At 47.0% G+C, this 16917-nt stretch overlaps 1 protein-coding gene across 1 annotated transcript in view; it reads right to left on the bottom strand.

Moving 5' to 3' along the window:
- SKAP1 (src kinase associated phosphoprotein 1) overlaps nucleotides 1-16033 on the bottom strand; it is a 157739-nt gene extending 141706 nt beyond the window's left edge. Inside the window, exons 1-2 of the mRNA XM_075116988.1 lie at nucleotides 15959-16033; nucleotides 9774-9879 (exon numbers count right to left, since the gene is read on the bottom strand). Coding sequence (XP_074973089.1) covers nucleotides 9774-9879; nucleotides 15959-15992 — 140 coding nt within the window. The 5' untranslated portion in view covers nucleotides 15993-16033. The remainder of the gene's footprint in view (nucleotides 1-9773; nucleotides 9880-15958) is intronic.
- Nucleotides 16034-16917: the final 884 nt, after the last annotated feature.

The following is a 16917-nucleotide window of genomic DNA, read 5'->3' as shown; positions in this document are numbered from 1 at the left end:
CGAGGTCGGGGGAACCACGAGAGCAGCTCCACCCTTTTGTTCCCCATCAGCATGAACTGTTACTCGATATTTGCTTTGAGAATTCAAACATTATTCAACATTTAATTTGAGAAACCTCCCCTCCCCAGGCTCAACCTCTGCTCAGCGAGAGGAGAGGTGCCTGCAGCCCCCCAAGCCCCCAAGTCCAGCGGCCCCCGGGAGCTGAAACACTTGTGTCTCCTGAGCAGACGACGACTGCGAGACAAGGACGGCAAAAATCACTTCTTGTTTTGTGAACTTTTGTCTCTTGTGCTTGAGAGACTGTCCTAATCTCCCCTGAACATGTTTTAGTGATAACATTTACTGCACTAGGACCAAAATGATTTTCTGTCACTTCTAATTCCAGTTCAATAAAAGTATAAGAGCTTTGTTTCTAACCTCTGTCATTTTTAATACAGTAAAATGGTTTAAAAAAAATGTAAAATTGAGTTCCATTTCCTACTGGACCAGCAAGCCCATGTTAGCTCCACTCTGATCAAATTTAGGGGGGGGGAGGGAATACCAAAAAGACACTTTGCTTTTGTGTTTTTTGGTGTGTTTTTTTTTAAGCATACGGAAACAGTCAAAATTCTAATCTCATCAGATCAGGATGTTTCTTTAATCTCATGCTTTGATCATTTTCACTCTGGAAAGGCTTAAGCAGAGAATGAAAGTTAGTTTAAAATTTAATCGGGAATGGGAGGAAGATGGTCTTGTTCTTATGGAAGATGAAAGAGTAATGATCTAATTCCTTCATCTGCCACTGACTGCCTGAAAATCTTGAATAAATTACTCATCTTGAGAGCTCAGAAGGCACCCACATACGATGCCACGGTATGTTCAGGATGTTCACTTACAGGATTCCTTTCCTTCCCCTGATGCTTTGTGCATGTTTAAGAGAGGGTGGGGGGGAACGATGACTTTCCGCATCTGTGTTTCCCCCACTCCTTCCTGCAGGTAACTTCAGCCTTAGCGACTCAGCAAATTGTATTTTCCCCAGTTTTCAGAGGTGGCCAGAATATTCTTTTATTCCTGCGTTACCCACAAAATGCAATTATTTGGGCAAATCACCCATTTTGCTGCAACAGCCTACGTAGCAAATAAAGCTGCTTCAAATCTGTCTATAGCCATAAGCCACGTGCACGCTTATAGATTGAGAATAAAGCATGTTTCTGCGCAGCAGAGGAGGAGGAACTCCGCTGGCAGGGGGAGGTTAGTCATCTTGGGCCATTCTCCAAAGCACAGAGCTTGAGGCCAGTTCTGAGTTTTGCTCCCAATTAAGACAGAACTAACTGACAAGCTGTTACGCCTTTAACACGCCCCGTCTGGGGGTAACAGGCAGTTACACAATGTTTTGTCTTTAGCTTTGCTGGAGATTTACCCTGGAAGTTATAGTCCAGTGACTTCTCACAGCAAATATTTCAAGAAGTTGTAGTTGCTCCACACACATCCCCACTTGAGCCAGACAAGCGTAACTTAGAAACCAGAGGCCTAATCCTTATTCGACAGCATCTTTATTTTGGAGGTTTTGGGCCTCGGGGTCCGGTTTGATATTTTCATCCTTAATCAGCAATTTTTAGATCTCACAAAAACCAAGAGTAAAAGCTTCTCATTCATTTTCTTAACCAGAAAGTTTGGGAATAGGTGATATACTTGGTCATGGCTTAACTGTTCCTTTTAAGCACTTTATTTAAAAAAAAAAAAAAATCTCCTGTGTACCAGATGTGGGTGCACTCCCCCCCCCCCCCCCCCCCCAGAAGAGAACCAGTAAAGGCCAAGTATAGCAAAGAGTTTCCAGCCAAATAGGGAGGTCCAACTTACATCAGACCTTAAGAAAGTGGAGGGAGATGGAGGGAAAACTCTTGTCAAATGATTAACTGGCTTCAGCAAAACAAGCTCACAAAGGAATCTATTGAGAATTTTGATGCCATAAAGGGAGGAACTAACCCCAAAATATCTGATTTTCATTACAGAGCCAAAGAGCGAGTGTTGCACTGCCAATACTTTAATAACAGACATCCTATAAGTATTTCCCCGCCACGGTCCGCACCGAGCCACCCACCTCCCTCACCTCACCGGTGCCTATTTAGGGCCAGACAGGAAGAAGGCACAGATTTGTTCTGTTGAAAACACAAACCGTTACTCAGGATCGTACGTAGCCTTTCAGGTTGCGCACTCAACAAGCAAACATCAGAGGGGCTCGCTTTTCTGCAAATGTTTACGTTCTGCGCTCCTAAAAACATACAGATGCCAGTTCTAATTCATCAGCCTCCTAGCAGCAACTCTAAATTGCAACTCGACTGTGTAAACAGAGCTCAGAAGGGGAATTACCGTGAGAAAGGGTAGAAGAAAGTTCTGTTATCATGTTGGAAAGGGAAACTGAGTCACAGAGCAGGCAGGTTTGCCAGAAAGCCTCGTTCCCAACAGGAACCCGCTGTCCTTACAGCCTTGAGCCAGATCTAACATTTCTCAGTGGCTGATCTGTAAGGACCAGAGCCTTCGGCTGCCTGCCACGGAGCCAGGACTTGGTCTTCAGAAGTAAAAGATGCTCCTAGGACACATCAGGACCTTGATCACAGATTTCATCCTTGCACTGGCTTGTAACAGGAGCAAGATTGGAAGTAAGCCCAAGATCATCAGTTACGCTCGTGTGTGGTTTGAAAATAGGTTCTCCAAATCCTATCCTTCCTCGCTGTCCTCTATGACAGATTTGCTTTCAACAGAACAGAGTTTGCTTTTCATAGCTCTTTTACTCAAAAGCAGTCACCTGAGGACAGTGATGCTGCCAGGCCTGGCCAAGGACTCCATTCCTTGCAGATGCAGGACTACCAGCAAAGTTGTTACTTCAACACTCCTACAACAGCAGCATTTAAGCCAGGGAAACCCAAAAATATCCCTTCTTGTTCCAAAAGGATGGGCAGATTAAGCCCTAGAATATGCAAGGCTGAAATTCCCCCTGGGTCAGTGTTATTCCTGCCAGGCTGGGTCTAGATTTGCCCTTGGGTATGAGCGCAAGACTTGCCTTTTCTCCGAGCACCAAAACAATTTGGTTTTACGCCTCCATTTCCAACCTTTACACAAAACCCAAGCAGCAGATCTACCCCAGGCCTCTAGCCCTCTGTTGCAAGGGAGGGTTCACAAATCCCATCGATGCACAGAAATCCAGTAAAACACGCAATTAACACATTTCCTCCTCCCATCCGCAGCTTGAGTTTGCTGACCAGCATCCACCGCCTGCAGCAAATCCCAGAGCTGAAGGAGTCAAACCGGCCCCGCTTGGGGCTAGGGGCAAAAACTGCTCTCTGAAGCCTTACGGTATGACGCAGGGGGTCAGACTTGATGGTGATAATGGTCTCTTTGCAGCTCTAAAGCCTATAGAAGTCTAAACCCCACTTTCCTCCCAGACTCAATTTCAGCAGGAACCATAAAATAAAGTCAGGTTTCAATCAAATTTCCTGTATTTTCCTGTCCAATTAAGAACACTAATATCACCACAGATGTTATTGAATTAGATGTTTCAAGACAGCCTAATTTGTTTGGTGCACAGGATTCATGGGTTTTTAATGTTTGCAAAAAAATTCTGAAAAAAAAAAATCAATGCTGTACAAGATTTCGAGCAGGAAAAAAAAAGATGAAAATGGGATTGGGGAGCTCACCATTAGCAACGTCGGTTACAAACCACTTGAAATGCATTCCTCTGTTAAACGTTACAGAAGGAGCAGCAGCAGCTATGCAAAGACTCTGGTTACACAATTTCAATCATTTACAGTCCTCAGGTTTCAGATTAACAATGCATTCACAAGGAAATGGATGGGGAAACAGGGGTAATTTTATCAGCTGGGATGGAAAATGATGCAAATTACTGAAACAAGTCTAACCCAGAAGGCACCAAACTGCATTACTGGCAGAGCGAATGGCCATATTCACCCCAGGTATAAAAGCAGGTAGAATATGGTAACAGCTGAATTGAATTTGCACCCCTGCCACACCGTATATTAACACAGAAGTCCTTCCTCAACACTCCCCAAAAGGAGGGGAAAACAAAACACAAAAAGAAATCCCCTAAGATTACAGGATAAATTGGGGACACGCTAACAGAAACTTTACCGCCCTTTAAAAAGAGATAATCAATACAGCCACTGTTCAACCTGACTGCGGAAAGCTCTCGCACGCCCAGGTCCAGACGTGCTGGTGCCCGGTGGCGGGAGGCTTGGCATCTCCGTGAACACCAGCTGGTGCGGCGCACACTTGCGTGTCCCCAAACCAGTGCTCCCCCCGCCCTGAGCAGGGCCACATCTCCCCTGCACGACGCGGGGTGGGGGGGGACCCAACCTGAGGTGCTCCTTTTTAGGAAGGAAAAAGGCAAATGCAAAACCCGCTAAGTACTTCTGAAGTGACAGGGACTTGCTTTTAGGTTTTTTTGCAGAACAAATCTGTATTTAATGGCCAAAGTAAGCGTGAATGAAATCCTGCTCAGCAAGATCGTTTCCTTGCTGAGCAAATAAATTTCAGCTCTCTGAAGAACGTGAAGGAGGAGAACAGCACTTTGCCTAATTAAGGACAATGTGGTGGGGCCATAGTCCAGCCCTGGCATTAATGTGCTGAGCTCAATTATCTGCCCATCAGGTCACATTCTTAAATTCCTTTTTATCTTGATATCACACGTTATTCAGCATAATGAGTTTAATATTGGTAGGAATTACAGGCAGTCCATTTACACTAATGAAGCAAAATTACCCTGAAATTGCATTTTCTTTAATTTCAATCTTAAAACTTTAAAATAAGGTTGAAAATTGAAGTAATAGACATCGTTAACATGGCTAGAAGTTTATTAGACCAGGCCAAACACACTGCTTTAGATTCAGCCAAAATCATCTTTCTATTAGTGAATCTTTTACAATCCTACAGTAATACCTTGCCACAGAAAGGGTCGAGTTCAATCCGATAATTTGGTGAAGCTCCCCTGGTGTTGAAGCATCCACAGTTCAGCTATACCCATAAACCAATAAAACCAGTAGCTTACTGGTTTGTGACTGCATGTATTAACCACGTGGTACAACAGCTTGGCGAGATTTGTAGCACAAGCACAAGGACGCCTAAACTAGAGGCGGTCACTGTGTTGTCTTTACCCTTACGCTTCCATTTGGGGTCAAACCATCCTGTTCCAGCTCCAGCAGCAAGTGCAGGATTTCTTATTGACAGTAACGCTGTCGGGGCCAGGCGTGGCAAAGCAGCCAGGATGAACTAGCTGATGGTTTTGTATGTTTTTGGGGAGCAGACTTTGGTATTTCTGCAGCTCAGATAGAAACAGAGTATGGAAACATATACCCAGGCACTGGGAGCATCTCAGACCCCCTCCGTATCCTGCATTTCTGCACCAAGGGCGAGCAATTTCTAAGCTCAGAGGCTGTATTTATTTTTCTGAACCTCAGTGTTACGAGCAAGGCTCACGGTGGCAAAGCCCAGCCTCTGGTTGAAGACGCAGGACAGCTATTGTTGTTTCACTACACAATTAGACATTTAAACCTCATCTCAGACTTACATCAGAGACCTGAATCGCCCGACCAGGCGGCGAGCACCCGTCTGCAGTCCAGGCTGGGAAGCCAAACGCGCTGCCAGCCGCTGCACCCAAATACCAGCGGGGCCCTGCGGTGACTGCGGAGCTCCAGGAAAGACCTCGGCTCCTGCGTGCTCTCTTCAGCAGGCCAGGACATCACGCAGAGGTCTCCAATACGCGAGAAGTTTCACCGCAGAGTTAAAAGACCACATGCAGACCTTTCCTCGCCGATAGCACGGTAGCAGCTTTGGGAATATTCCATAAACTTTAAGGAGGATTAGACAACAAGGCAGTAAAATGAGGTTTGGGGGCTTGTTATCCAGAGGTGAAGAGCCTGGTCCACGCTGGAGCTCCTGCTGCTGGTGGTAATGGTGAAAAATGGTCCTGTGTATTAGTTATGAGCAGCAGGATCGGGCCTCAGGTTCATGTCAGTGTTTTAGTCACAGCAGAGCAAATTAAAGGTAGAGTTTCAGTGTCTATTTTGGATTTCCTAGTGGGTGTATGCAAGAAACTCAACATTAATTAAGCCCCTTTCTCTTCATTTCTGCTTTGATATACAACAGGTCTGCCTTGCCGTCCTTTTAGCACTATTACATTTCGCCTCAGGGGGAAAAAAAAATACTAAGAATTTGTTTCCATCAATGCAAACTTGCCTTCCTACAGGGAGTTTAAGTGACTGGCTGACTCCAAGGAGATGGAGGAACTATTTATCTCCATATTTTTAAATAAATCCCATTCTCCCCACCTCACCCCCTGCCATTGTAACCGCTCTAGAAACGTCGAAATGCTGAGGTGAGGTCATTTAACAGCAAGAAGACTTCTTTTTTTGTTACTGCTCTTGCCAAAGGACAAGAATGGGCTTGTGTTCCTGAGTGGAGTCATGTATCCGATTCATCCCAGGTGTCGGACATCTGCTGCTAGCTCTGCAGCCGGCTTTGTTAGGACACAAGAAACAGCAGCGCCGTTCCCAAGGAACAGCTTGAAACAAACCCTTGGCACCGACAGACCTAAAACAGAAGCAACTGACAACCTTTGGGGCTTCTGGAAGACAAGCAAAACTCTGCCACAGCACCACATCCTCCACCTACCCTCCCCCAAACCAAAGCTGCTTTTTAAGCAGTTTTTATCTGTGACAAACACTTTGTTTTTGTGTTCAGGACTAGAGCAGAGCCCTCAGCCTACGGGCAGAGTGCAGGTAACTGTATGTGCTATTGCGCTGCGAGACCCTCATCCCCCACACGGGTAGTTCCTGGGGACCAAGCCTCCACTTGTGTTCTGTGGCTTGTTTTCCTCGATGTCACGCAAAGCAATCGGGGAAAGCAATTGAAAGAGAGATTATCTACAAAACCAAAGAGATGATCAGGAAAAAAATTGCCAGGCCAGGATTTACATATAAGATATTAGAAAGTGGGATGGGATCTGAGTGAGTAGGGAGGAGAAGATAAGGAAGAGAGAACTCTTTCGACACAACACTGCACTTTAAATAACCAAATGAATTGTGAAAGTAAGACAGTACAGGGACTCATAACTCAGCCGTGTGGTGACAGCCTCCCCACAGCCACCGCCTGCATCGCCTCCGACATGGCTCCTCGAGCAAAGATACCCCAGACCGCCTCGGAAAAAATTATAACCTGCAAACACAATCCACTCCCTACCTACCGCACTTCTTGCGGCAAGACGGGAACAATATATCCTCACAGGTAGCACGTGGAGACATAAAGCCCAACCACTTGTTCACATTATAGTCATCAGCAAACCTCCTGGTGGGGGAATGTTATGAGGCCATGGGGAGAGCAGCGATATAAAGACCTGATGGCCAAGTTACAGGAACAGTTATTGAGGCTGGCTCGGGATAATCATACTAGATGAAGCTCTTCCCTTTCAGAGACACATGTGTCTCTCCCCAGTAGTTGAGCAGTTCACTTATGTCCATTATGAACCCAAATAATGAAACCCTACACGCCCCGTTGTGCTTCACCCTGCAGAGGTGAAATGCAGCGAGCGGGGCTGCGCGGGGGAGGCAGGCGCTTCCTGAAGACGACGGCTGATGATTTCCTGAACCCCTGCCACAAAAGCCACAGGAAGCTCCCCGAAGAGACAAACCCGCGCCTCATCCCCAAGAGCAAGACCTGCTCAGTTCCTTTCAAATAAAAAGATAGTCATCGTTACAGTAATCTCCCACCACAAATCATTGCATTAATGGCTCAGGTCAGAACAAGGACATCTGTGTACTCTGTTCTTCTCACCCTTTCCAAATACCACCAAGCAATAAAACACAAGTAGGAAATCAGCAGCGCCCTGTTGTCGTCGCTCAAGGGTCTCGCTTTCCCTTCCAGAAGGGCCTGCAATTTATTTCAATAATCAACACGCCTGAGGCCCACATCTGAACCTGAGCCTCCAGGGAGAATCTGCACATCACCTCTCCTCCTGATGCAAAGGCTGCTTCACCAAATCTCCTGCTTTTTTGAGATTACTTTGTTCTAAAGGCTTTATCCCAAGTTGTGCTCGTAGGCTGAGAAAGAGCAAAGAGCCGAGGTTGAGTTCTGCGTTACAGCATCAGTGTTTGCCCCGAGGCTGCTCCTTCTCGAGCAAATCACTAAAACCACACACAGCCTCTGGGAAGCCAGACGCCCACGGGACAGACGTAGCAGCATCTTCCCGCGCCGCTCAAGCACTGTTCACAAATCTAACAGCACGCAGTGACAGACAACGCACTTCAGGAAGCAAGAACAGCCCAGTGCTTCCAAGTTGGCCAAGTGCCTCACACATTTATCAAGTTCCACGCTATTTGTTTTTAATTCATTAAAAACAGACCTAGAGTTGTGTTGTATGAAGATAAAGAGTTGTCACTTTCCAAGTTGCACGTTCTCAGGACGGTTGACAAAAAGCTTGACCTGATGTCTGAATACTTCAGCTTCAGATTTCTGTTTGTTTAAACCTTTCCATCCAAGATCAATACCTGCTGATGAGTGGGAATTTTTCAGAGAAAACGCACCAATCTGTTATAAACGTGCAATCAAGCCCTTTCTTCTGCAATATTACAGGACACTGCTACACATACACACACATCATTCCTCCATTAGATATGCTACGGCCCCATTTTCCAAAGGCTTCCATCTTCTGCATTCAGCTTGTTTCAATTATTCAGGGCAACCCAGGCTGATAATTACACAGTCCCGTGTTGCTGAGTAAAACTGATGCTTAATTAGCCAGCAGGAAAGATCGATTAAGATACAGCAGGGCATCTTGCAAAGTTCTTCAGTGGGACTGCAGGGAATAGAGTCTGGCTGTGCCCTTCCAAAGGATAAAATTCTCCACTTCTCAGGGACTCGACAGCAGTTTTATTTAAACTGGATGCTTAGATCCGTCAGCCACCCTAAGTTTTATTGTCAGGTCTTAACTTCAGGTGACACAACTCATATCTATAACTAGAGCATTAACAGCAAGCTCTGGATCATGTTTCTAGCTAGAAATACGATGCAGCTGAAGCTGAAGTTTCTATTTAAGCCTCCGGCAACCTGTTTTCTGTTTGTGTGCCTTGATTTTCCCCTAGCACAACAGAACAGCCTTTGTTTGCTTCACCCACTCACCCAAATGATGCAGCTCATGTTCTCACGCAGGACTTGAACAGCCCTGAGGACACAGGACTTCAGAACCCAGGTCAGACCTGAGGTTTAAGTCAAGAAGCCCTCTCCATTCCCTTTTGCTGTATCAAGTCCAGGCAACATATATTTGACTTCAGGAGCCACTTGTGAAATAGACACTTTCAGCACAAGCCAGCAGCGCGCATCTTTGCTCGCCGTATTGATTTACCCACAAGCCTAAGTACCAAGCGACGCATATTTTTTCCACAAATTCCTCTCTAGCACGAGGGAGAAGGAAGAACAGGGCAGGATCAGAGGCCCAGATGCAAAGGGCTGCACAGACACAGCCCAAGCATGATTTCTTTTTTTTTTAAACTTTGAAACGTAAAACAAATTCCAAACAGAAATAATGACAACTTTGCCGACAGCCACACCACTGGTCAGATAGGAGAGCGCACAAACCAGCGTACGGTGCACTCACACGTTATACCAAGCCCTGAATGTCCATTAACTTTCAAAGCATGGCCCAACCAGTCGCATACAGCGTGTGGTACCCCAAGGCGTGATGCTATTCTAAAGCGCTTTCATTAGTAAATAATGCAGACAACACAAACCTGGCTTTGACTTGCTGGAAGCCAAAGAGAATTGCGTCTCTCTGCTCCCTTGCTTTAGCACTTAAGTTTTCATTCTGCAGTCCATCCGCCAGGTAATCCTCAGCATCTGGGAAAGAGAGAATTACAGGTTAAAACTAACTTGTCCTTGGGTAAGAAACGTGGAAGCCCCTGAAGCACCGCACCAAGCGGTCTGATCTAGAGCCACAAATCAGTCTGAAGACTTCATTTGAAGAAGTTAAGACGTTGAACTGATTGCGGACAGAAGAGGATCTAAATATTGCATGCAATTACAGAGCTTCTCCCTAGCTGCAATGGCAAATAAGCAACTGCAAAGAAACCACCCTCCAGAAAAAAAGAGGACGAAGGTGAAACATGGACTAAAGTGCAACACCACCTCCCTCTCTGCTGCCCCAAACCCTAAAAATCTGGTGCTGTGAAAGGCTTTTGGCATTAAGCAAGGACACAGAAGAAGTGGTTATCCCATTCAGAGGAGGATCCAAAGCACTTTTAAAACCAGTCCAAGATACCCACGGACACTTCAAGGAAACCCTAACCCATGGTTTTCACAAGGATGATCTTTGTCAAGGACAAGGGATTGGTTGTGTGCCAGCCCACGTGCAGGTGAATCACAACATGGGTTCTCCTGCAAGGGTATTGCTGAAGTCCCCCACCCTGCGCTTGCTCAACAGAGGCAGCTAGACAAGAGTAAATATATTGTTCTCGCACCTTGAAACCACATCTATACACAGAAATTTAAACAGAAGATAACCAGAACCGGAAGATAAGAGGATTAAGTGTCTTCTATTTGCATAATATTTATGGTCTTTACAGAAACCTCACAAAAAATATCATAGAAAACAAAACCGTTCGGATCACACCAGCTCTGTGTAGGAGAATATCATCCTCATACTTCGGCGGCATTACTGCTACCTTCCCCTAGCAGAGAAAAGATTGGCTTCAAACCTATGGCATTGTACATCCACAGGCCTCTCCAACCTTTAACTCACGCCCCATACTGTGACACTAATGTCAGTTTAATATCCTGCTCGCAAGGCTTCCAGCTCCTTATGCTTCAGCTGCCAGCACTGTTTAGCACACTCCAGGAATCTGCACAGCTCCTTAAAAACAGCCCCTCCACCTGCAAGCACATCTCAAGATCAAAATGCCACAAGAGAAATTAATATCTTTTTCAGTTAAAATCATGGGCCTTCATTTATTTTTGTTGCCTGCTCATGACACGCTCAAAGACAGATGAGAGCTTGGGGGGGTGGGGGGAAGGAGCTCTTTAGAGTGAAGAGCATATGAAAGGACACGGAGGGGAGCAAGGCTGATGTTTGGGCATCCCCCAGGAACAGGACCTTCTTCCCACCTCCTCTTCAGAGTGACAAAGGGACAGGATGAGGGAGACCCAACTCTGTCCACAGCAGCCTGGGAAGGAGCGAATCCAGATCCTAACACCTGCCTCCATAACAGTCCGGTTCTGCTTTCTGGATTTATGCAGCTGAAAGCACCAGTTTCCATGGGAGCACTCACTACCAGCGAGCGCATTCCAGCCAAACGCAGACTCCTCCGGGTTCTCACTAGCTCATTCCTCTGTCTCCCTGCCTTTCCTCCTACCAGGGCTCCTGACCCACGGGGACCCCATCTGAGCCAGCTGTGCCTCATACCCGTAGCCACCACTTCATAGCCGAGAAACAGAGCTTAAAGCCTGAATACAGCACTGAGGTAGAGGCATCCAAGCACAACCCCTCCGACGTGGGGATGCACAGTCGCCACATCTCAGCACATGGGCAGTAACACTAATTCGCATCATCGCGCTCAAACCCACACCTACATCCAGCAGCGGTTTTGGGAGCTCCAGGAGCACAGAGGTGTCAGGCCAAAACACCCATTACTATCCAGTTTGCTGTTAGCAATTTAGCCCTAGACAGCCTGCCTGGGATAACACAAAGGCTTTGCCAGAGTAGCTGAGCGAAGCTTTTGAAATCCCAGGCCAATCCTGTAATCCTCAGGCTAAGTTTCATTTTCAGTACGTCTCTAGGCAGTTTCAACCCTACATCTAAGACACAGTACCAGCTTATGACAAGCCTAACAATGCTGAGGCTTACGCCACTTACAAATTACACAGAAAGCACCCAAGTACATATATCTAAGCACAAAGGATCTATCTTGCTCCGAGGAGCTTACTGCCTAAGGACGGATGAGGCTAAGGGGACAATTTATTATATACAAACCAGCATAAAAACAGCACAGTAGAAATGGGTCAGCAAGAGAAGCTGCGTACAGGCTGTATTTCCACAGCGAAAGGGAACAAGCAAGAAAAACAAACCGCTCCCAGGACTTGCGCAAATATCGGCCGCATCCCTCTGTCATTTTTAAGCGCAGATTAGCTCCATGAGTATGCGATTAGCTCTAATACGGTATTTACTTAGCGGGATGTCAGCACAGATCAGCTGCTGGATAAGTTATAGTAGAACCAGGGTCACTTCTGCAAACCAGGCAGAGCCCCTTTCAGAGCCAGCAACTATGTTTATAGCACCAGGAAATGAAAAAGAAAGCCTAACCATAAACTCTCAAAGTGGATCAGGAAGAGCAATATGTAAGCAGCTCTAGAGTAAATCACCCTAATGTTAGTTTTACTGCTTGTCGGTAACATTATATTCTTGATGTTTATAGATCGCTCTCTGTGATCCACTCTGAAAGTTTACAGGGCTCTCCTTTTCATTTCCTGCAGCTAAAAAGGTAAGAGTGGAAAAAAAAATAGTTGAGATTTCATCAAGTGTTTCAGGGGAGTTTCTAGAGGCAATTGCAGTTATCCACTTTAATCCTGCAGGAGATGCACGGCATTATAAGAATTATGTCACAACCACTGAAGTGCAGGTAGTAAATAACCTTTTAATGGCAGCACTAAATTCCAGGAGTTAATCAGCACTCCATGAGCAGAGCTGAAAGGTATTAAGATGCCATGTGCATTCTCTCCAGGCACATACACACGTTCACTTCTCTTTTTTTTGCTCTTTTCTACTCCTCTGCCACCAGAAATCCTACACTCCACGCACAGAGGAACTAGTCCCACCGAATGACGGTGTTTGAGCCGCGCAGGATACTGCTGAGCCAACCAGTCGGCTCTGATGCTTGTTTGATGCTTCACACGATCCCTCCTGCAGTTTATCACCCGAGATGGATGGGGGAAAAAATAGTTTAAAAATAGGTTTAGGACACCTATCAACACAGAGAGCGCAGATACCTTGAGCTTCCGTGAGACGGCATTTATATTTCCAAGGTGCGTCCCAAGACAGCCAGGGATTTGGAAGGCTAGTTGTGTCACCCCCTGTCCCACTTGTCAAAATAAAAGCTGTTGAACTATCGCACACGGTGTTTCTTGACTTTTCTGCAAGCTCAGGAAAGGATGGTTTGACTGTGAAACAACATTTTTCAGCTTTTGTGGGGCTGAGTCAGAAAAAACCTTGAGGCCTGAAGCAATCTTCATCCATCCTCCTGCAACGGACGGAATGGGACATTCTCCCCTATGCAACGGGGAGCGGAGAACAGCCTTCAAGTCTCAGCCCCAAATTCCCCGATATTTAAATTCTGGAGCTACTCACGATTCTGTGTCAGTGCTGGCCGTGGCTTACTAGCCCTCACAGAGCAGAGCATTTTATTGTTTATTTCTAGACCAGTGCAGAGGCTGCTTGCCTTGCAATTAGCAGGCACCAGCCTTGTTAGGCTGTGCAGGTGCAGTCACAGCCTCCCAGCGCAGCACCTGCTCTGTCCCTCCTGTTGCCCAAAACTCCAGCAAGAAAATGGCTTTCCAGACCTACCATCTGAAGTGAAGAGGATCAAGCAAGGCAGGCAAGGGGAAGATAATCAGACTGACAGCCTGCCTTTGCCGCTACAAACACAAAGAGAAGCCCTGGGTTTGTCAGAGATATATCACATTTTTTAGAACCACTGCTTCAGCCTTCAGAAGACATTTGCGCTAAACAAACATGAAATACCCTTAAGCAAAAATAGTTTTAAAAGGGACCTGACGGAGCCAAAAGTGAAACCCTGTGCAACTAACCGACACCACAGCATTAATGAGAACTTGGATTGCCTATTTGCAAGGTGCAACGTCAAATAATATAATTGCTGCAACCACATCTACTCCCGAACAGAAAATAGCAAGCGTTCATAAGCGTGGCAGGGTTGCAGTGTAGAGAGGATAGCCATATTGTGTTGGCTTTCAACCACTGCAACCTCAGAGATGTGTTACGTGATAACGACCCAACTGTTATTAGGAAGCCATCGACTGCCAGCCTCTGTGCATCGTGTAAACAGCCCTGCGCTCCAGACCAGACTTTAATACAAGGAAGCAGATGTTATTGCCCGTACATCAGTACACGTTTCCTCCTCCATTTGTATTTTTTATTTTAAATACAAGGATTCTTATGGAAACGCAGTTTGCAAACACTGTAGTAGCTTAGGCTCCTTCATTTCCAGCCTGCAGAGCTACAAACCTCCTAAGCCACTGGAAGGCCTCAAGACCGTATAGATTGTTAAGACACAGCAAGTTTGATACAGAGGTATGTGACATGCAATTAATCTCCATTCATAGCCTGCTATACCTGTCAGCAAACAAAGGCTGTGCTTTAGAAGGAGATCTGAAGCCTTCAATTAAAAACAGTCAGCTAACAAGAAAATAATCTAAGTTAAAGGAAGGTGGCAGGTGCAGAAATGAGTTGTTTACAGAAGTGTCAGCGCTGAACAATAAAGTGCTGCACATCAAAAATGTGAAAGGGTGAACTTCAGCGAAGCCCCCACGATTAAAAAACAGAGGGGAAAATTTATACCTACATCTGGGGGAAGACACAAAGCATTTGGAAGAGAGCTTTGATGGGCTTGGAGGCTGCACACTCTCTCTCTAAGACTGACAGATCCCAGGACTGGAAGTTATCCGACGTCTCAGAGGGGAAGGTGCTGCCAGGAGCCATCACAACAGGAAACAAAAGGTCACAAAGCCTTGCAGCAGCCGGGGCCAGCCCCGAACGCAACCGCTCCGAGCAGCAAGATGCTAACGACTCCTTCCCCACCACCCACATCTGCGACAGCAGGATGCGTCGCTAACGTGCGCACGCGTTGTTCAGCGATGGGTAACGCCGTTGCTCCGGCCTGCAATGCCGCTGCTGAAGTTTAACTTATGGAGAGGTTATAACGTGGTCGCCTCTGCCCAGCGCTTCTCTCGCCAAGCCTTTGCCTACTACACCACGCGGTCAGCGATGGTTGCAAAGGTCCTGCAGCACTCGTTTGTGAAGCATATTTAGCTAGGTTAGCATGGTTGCTGCTTGGCTGACCCACCACTTTGACAAGTGGAGGTGCAACAGTTCAAGTCTGCGAAGAAATCCAGGCTAGAACAACTTCGGAAGCCTCCCACCCGCCACCTTACGCACACGCAGAAGTAAACGCCGTCTGCTCTCATTCACTCAGATGCTGACACCTCCGGAGGTCACATTCAAATTATCAAGCAGAAGCAGGCCTTGAAGCCAGCACCGTTCTCTCAGCTGTACCCCCGTTTTCAATGGGGTTGAAGGATGCACCCCCACCGAGCTCGCTCGCTGCATCCCCAGTGCGACACCCAACACTTGCACAACGTCTTAGACAGGAGAGAGTACTGTCACAGCCACAACAAACGCCTGCTGAGGGCTCACCATAGCACACAGGCTTCTCTTACCCTTTGTACCTGCTCCCTCGGCTCACCCTAGTGATGCTCGTCAGGGAGCCCCTCAATCCCTTAACTGAAAGCACTCGCTGGGGACATCTTTCAGCCATGCGAGGAGACACCCCGCGATCTTGCTTACGCCCTCTTCCCCTTACGCACAGCCTGAGGCCACCAGGGAGCTTCCCCACCCCGACACAGGCATGGACCCACCTGCCAGCTCCTGAGCAACGAGGGCAGCCCTAAAAACACCAGGACAGGCAGCCACATCCCCTACACCCTCACCGGGGTTAGGGACAGGGGGAAGGCATGCATAACCTGGGGACCCCAAAGCCATCAGCCTTAGTGAAGAAGTAGCTCCCACAATACTTCCACTCCTCCTTCTGGCTCAGCGCAATGAGGTGCAAAAAGCTTTTCAGCTTCTTCCCATGCAACCACAGCAGATTTCCCTCACAAAGCAGAAAGGGAGCAAGGAGGAATTCATGGTTACCTTCCAGGAGCCTCTGAATCTCCTCAGGGATCATGATGCCCACCACCTCCCTTGCACAGGAGCCAGACCTGCTGCTACTGCTCCTGTCCCTCAGAGGCAGGGATGAAGGAAGCAGGGAGGGCGGGGACACCCCAAAAAAGGTAGGAGGAACTGCTGGGCCCTGCTCAGATGCCTCCTCCTCTTGCAGCCCCAGCCAGCTCAACCTACCTTCTCACAGGCAGCCAGGATGTAGTTCCCCTGGACCCTGAGCACCTCCGTACTCCTGAGAGCCAGAGCTCCAGCCACCAAGCTGCAGAAACACCAGACCCCACCCCAACAGCAGCACAGCTGAACCCAGGCTCTGCATTTCACTCAGGGGGCAGTTCGGAAGGCACCTCCTTCGTTATCACACAACTCTGTGCACCTGCTAGCAGAGCCGAGCCAGGAGCTCCGTGAGGTCCTGTGGTCATTGATTTAACCTCCTGTGCTTGTTCCTAGCACAACAGGAGCTGGGGATTGGAGCTGTTCCAGGCAAAGGCAGGCTCTCTCCTCTAATGCACAAGGGGAAGAGAACGGTACTGGGCTGTTGTGCAATAAAACTTCCCCTCTTCCTGCATCCTGCATAGGAAGGGGGCTAGATTGTAATAGCCATTCACATTTCTATGTCTTGCCCAGAGAAATAACAGGGTTGCGCACTTTAACTTGCTTTATGACAGGCAATAAATGCAAACAGCACTCTACAAAACAAAAATGGCATTGCATTAGATTAACCCACAGCCCTGCATCTGCTCCCCTTCTATATCAATGAGTTAGCACAAGCTGACTATGAGGATAGCAGTACTAATTTTCATTCTTTCATTCCCAAATTTTAGGCTCAATATTGACAAATCCAAAGATAGTCGTCTTTAAATGAAGCTCATCGATGATTCCAAAGACCAGTTTAAGACTTCCCATAGGTTAAGTGTACAGGATCCAGTCCT

This window comes from Phalacrocorax aristotelis, chromosome 23, assembly GCF_949628215.1.
Source record: "Phalacrocorax aristotelis chromosome 23, bGulAri2.1, whole genome shotgun sequence".
In the NCBI taxonomy this organism is placed as follows: Eukaryota; Metazoa; Chordata; class Aves; order Suliformes; family Phalacrocoracidae; genus Phalacrocorax; species Phalacrocorax aristotelis.
Note: the sequence above shows the minus strand (reverse complement) of the source record. Positions and strands in the feature narration are given on the sequence as shown.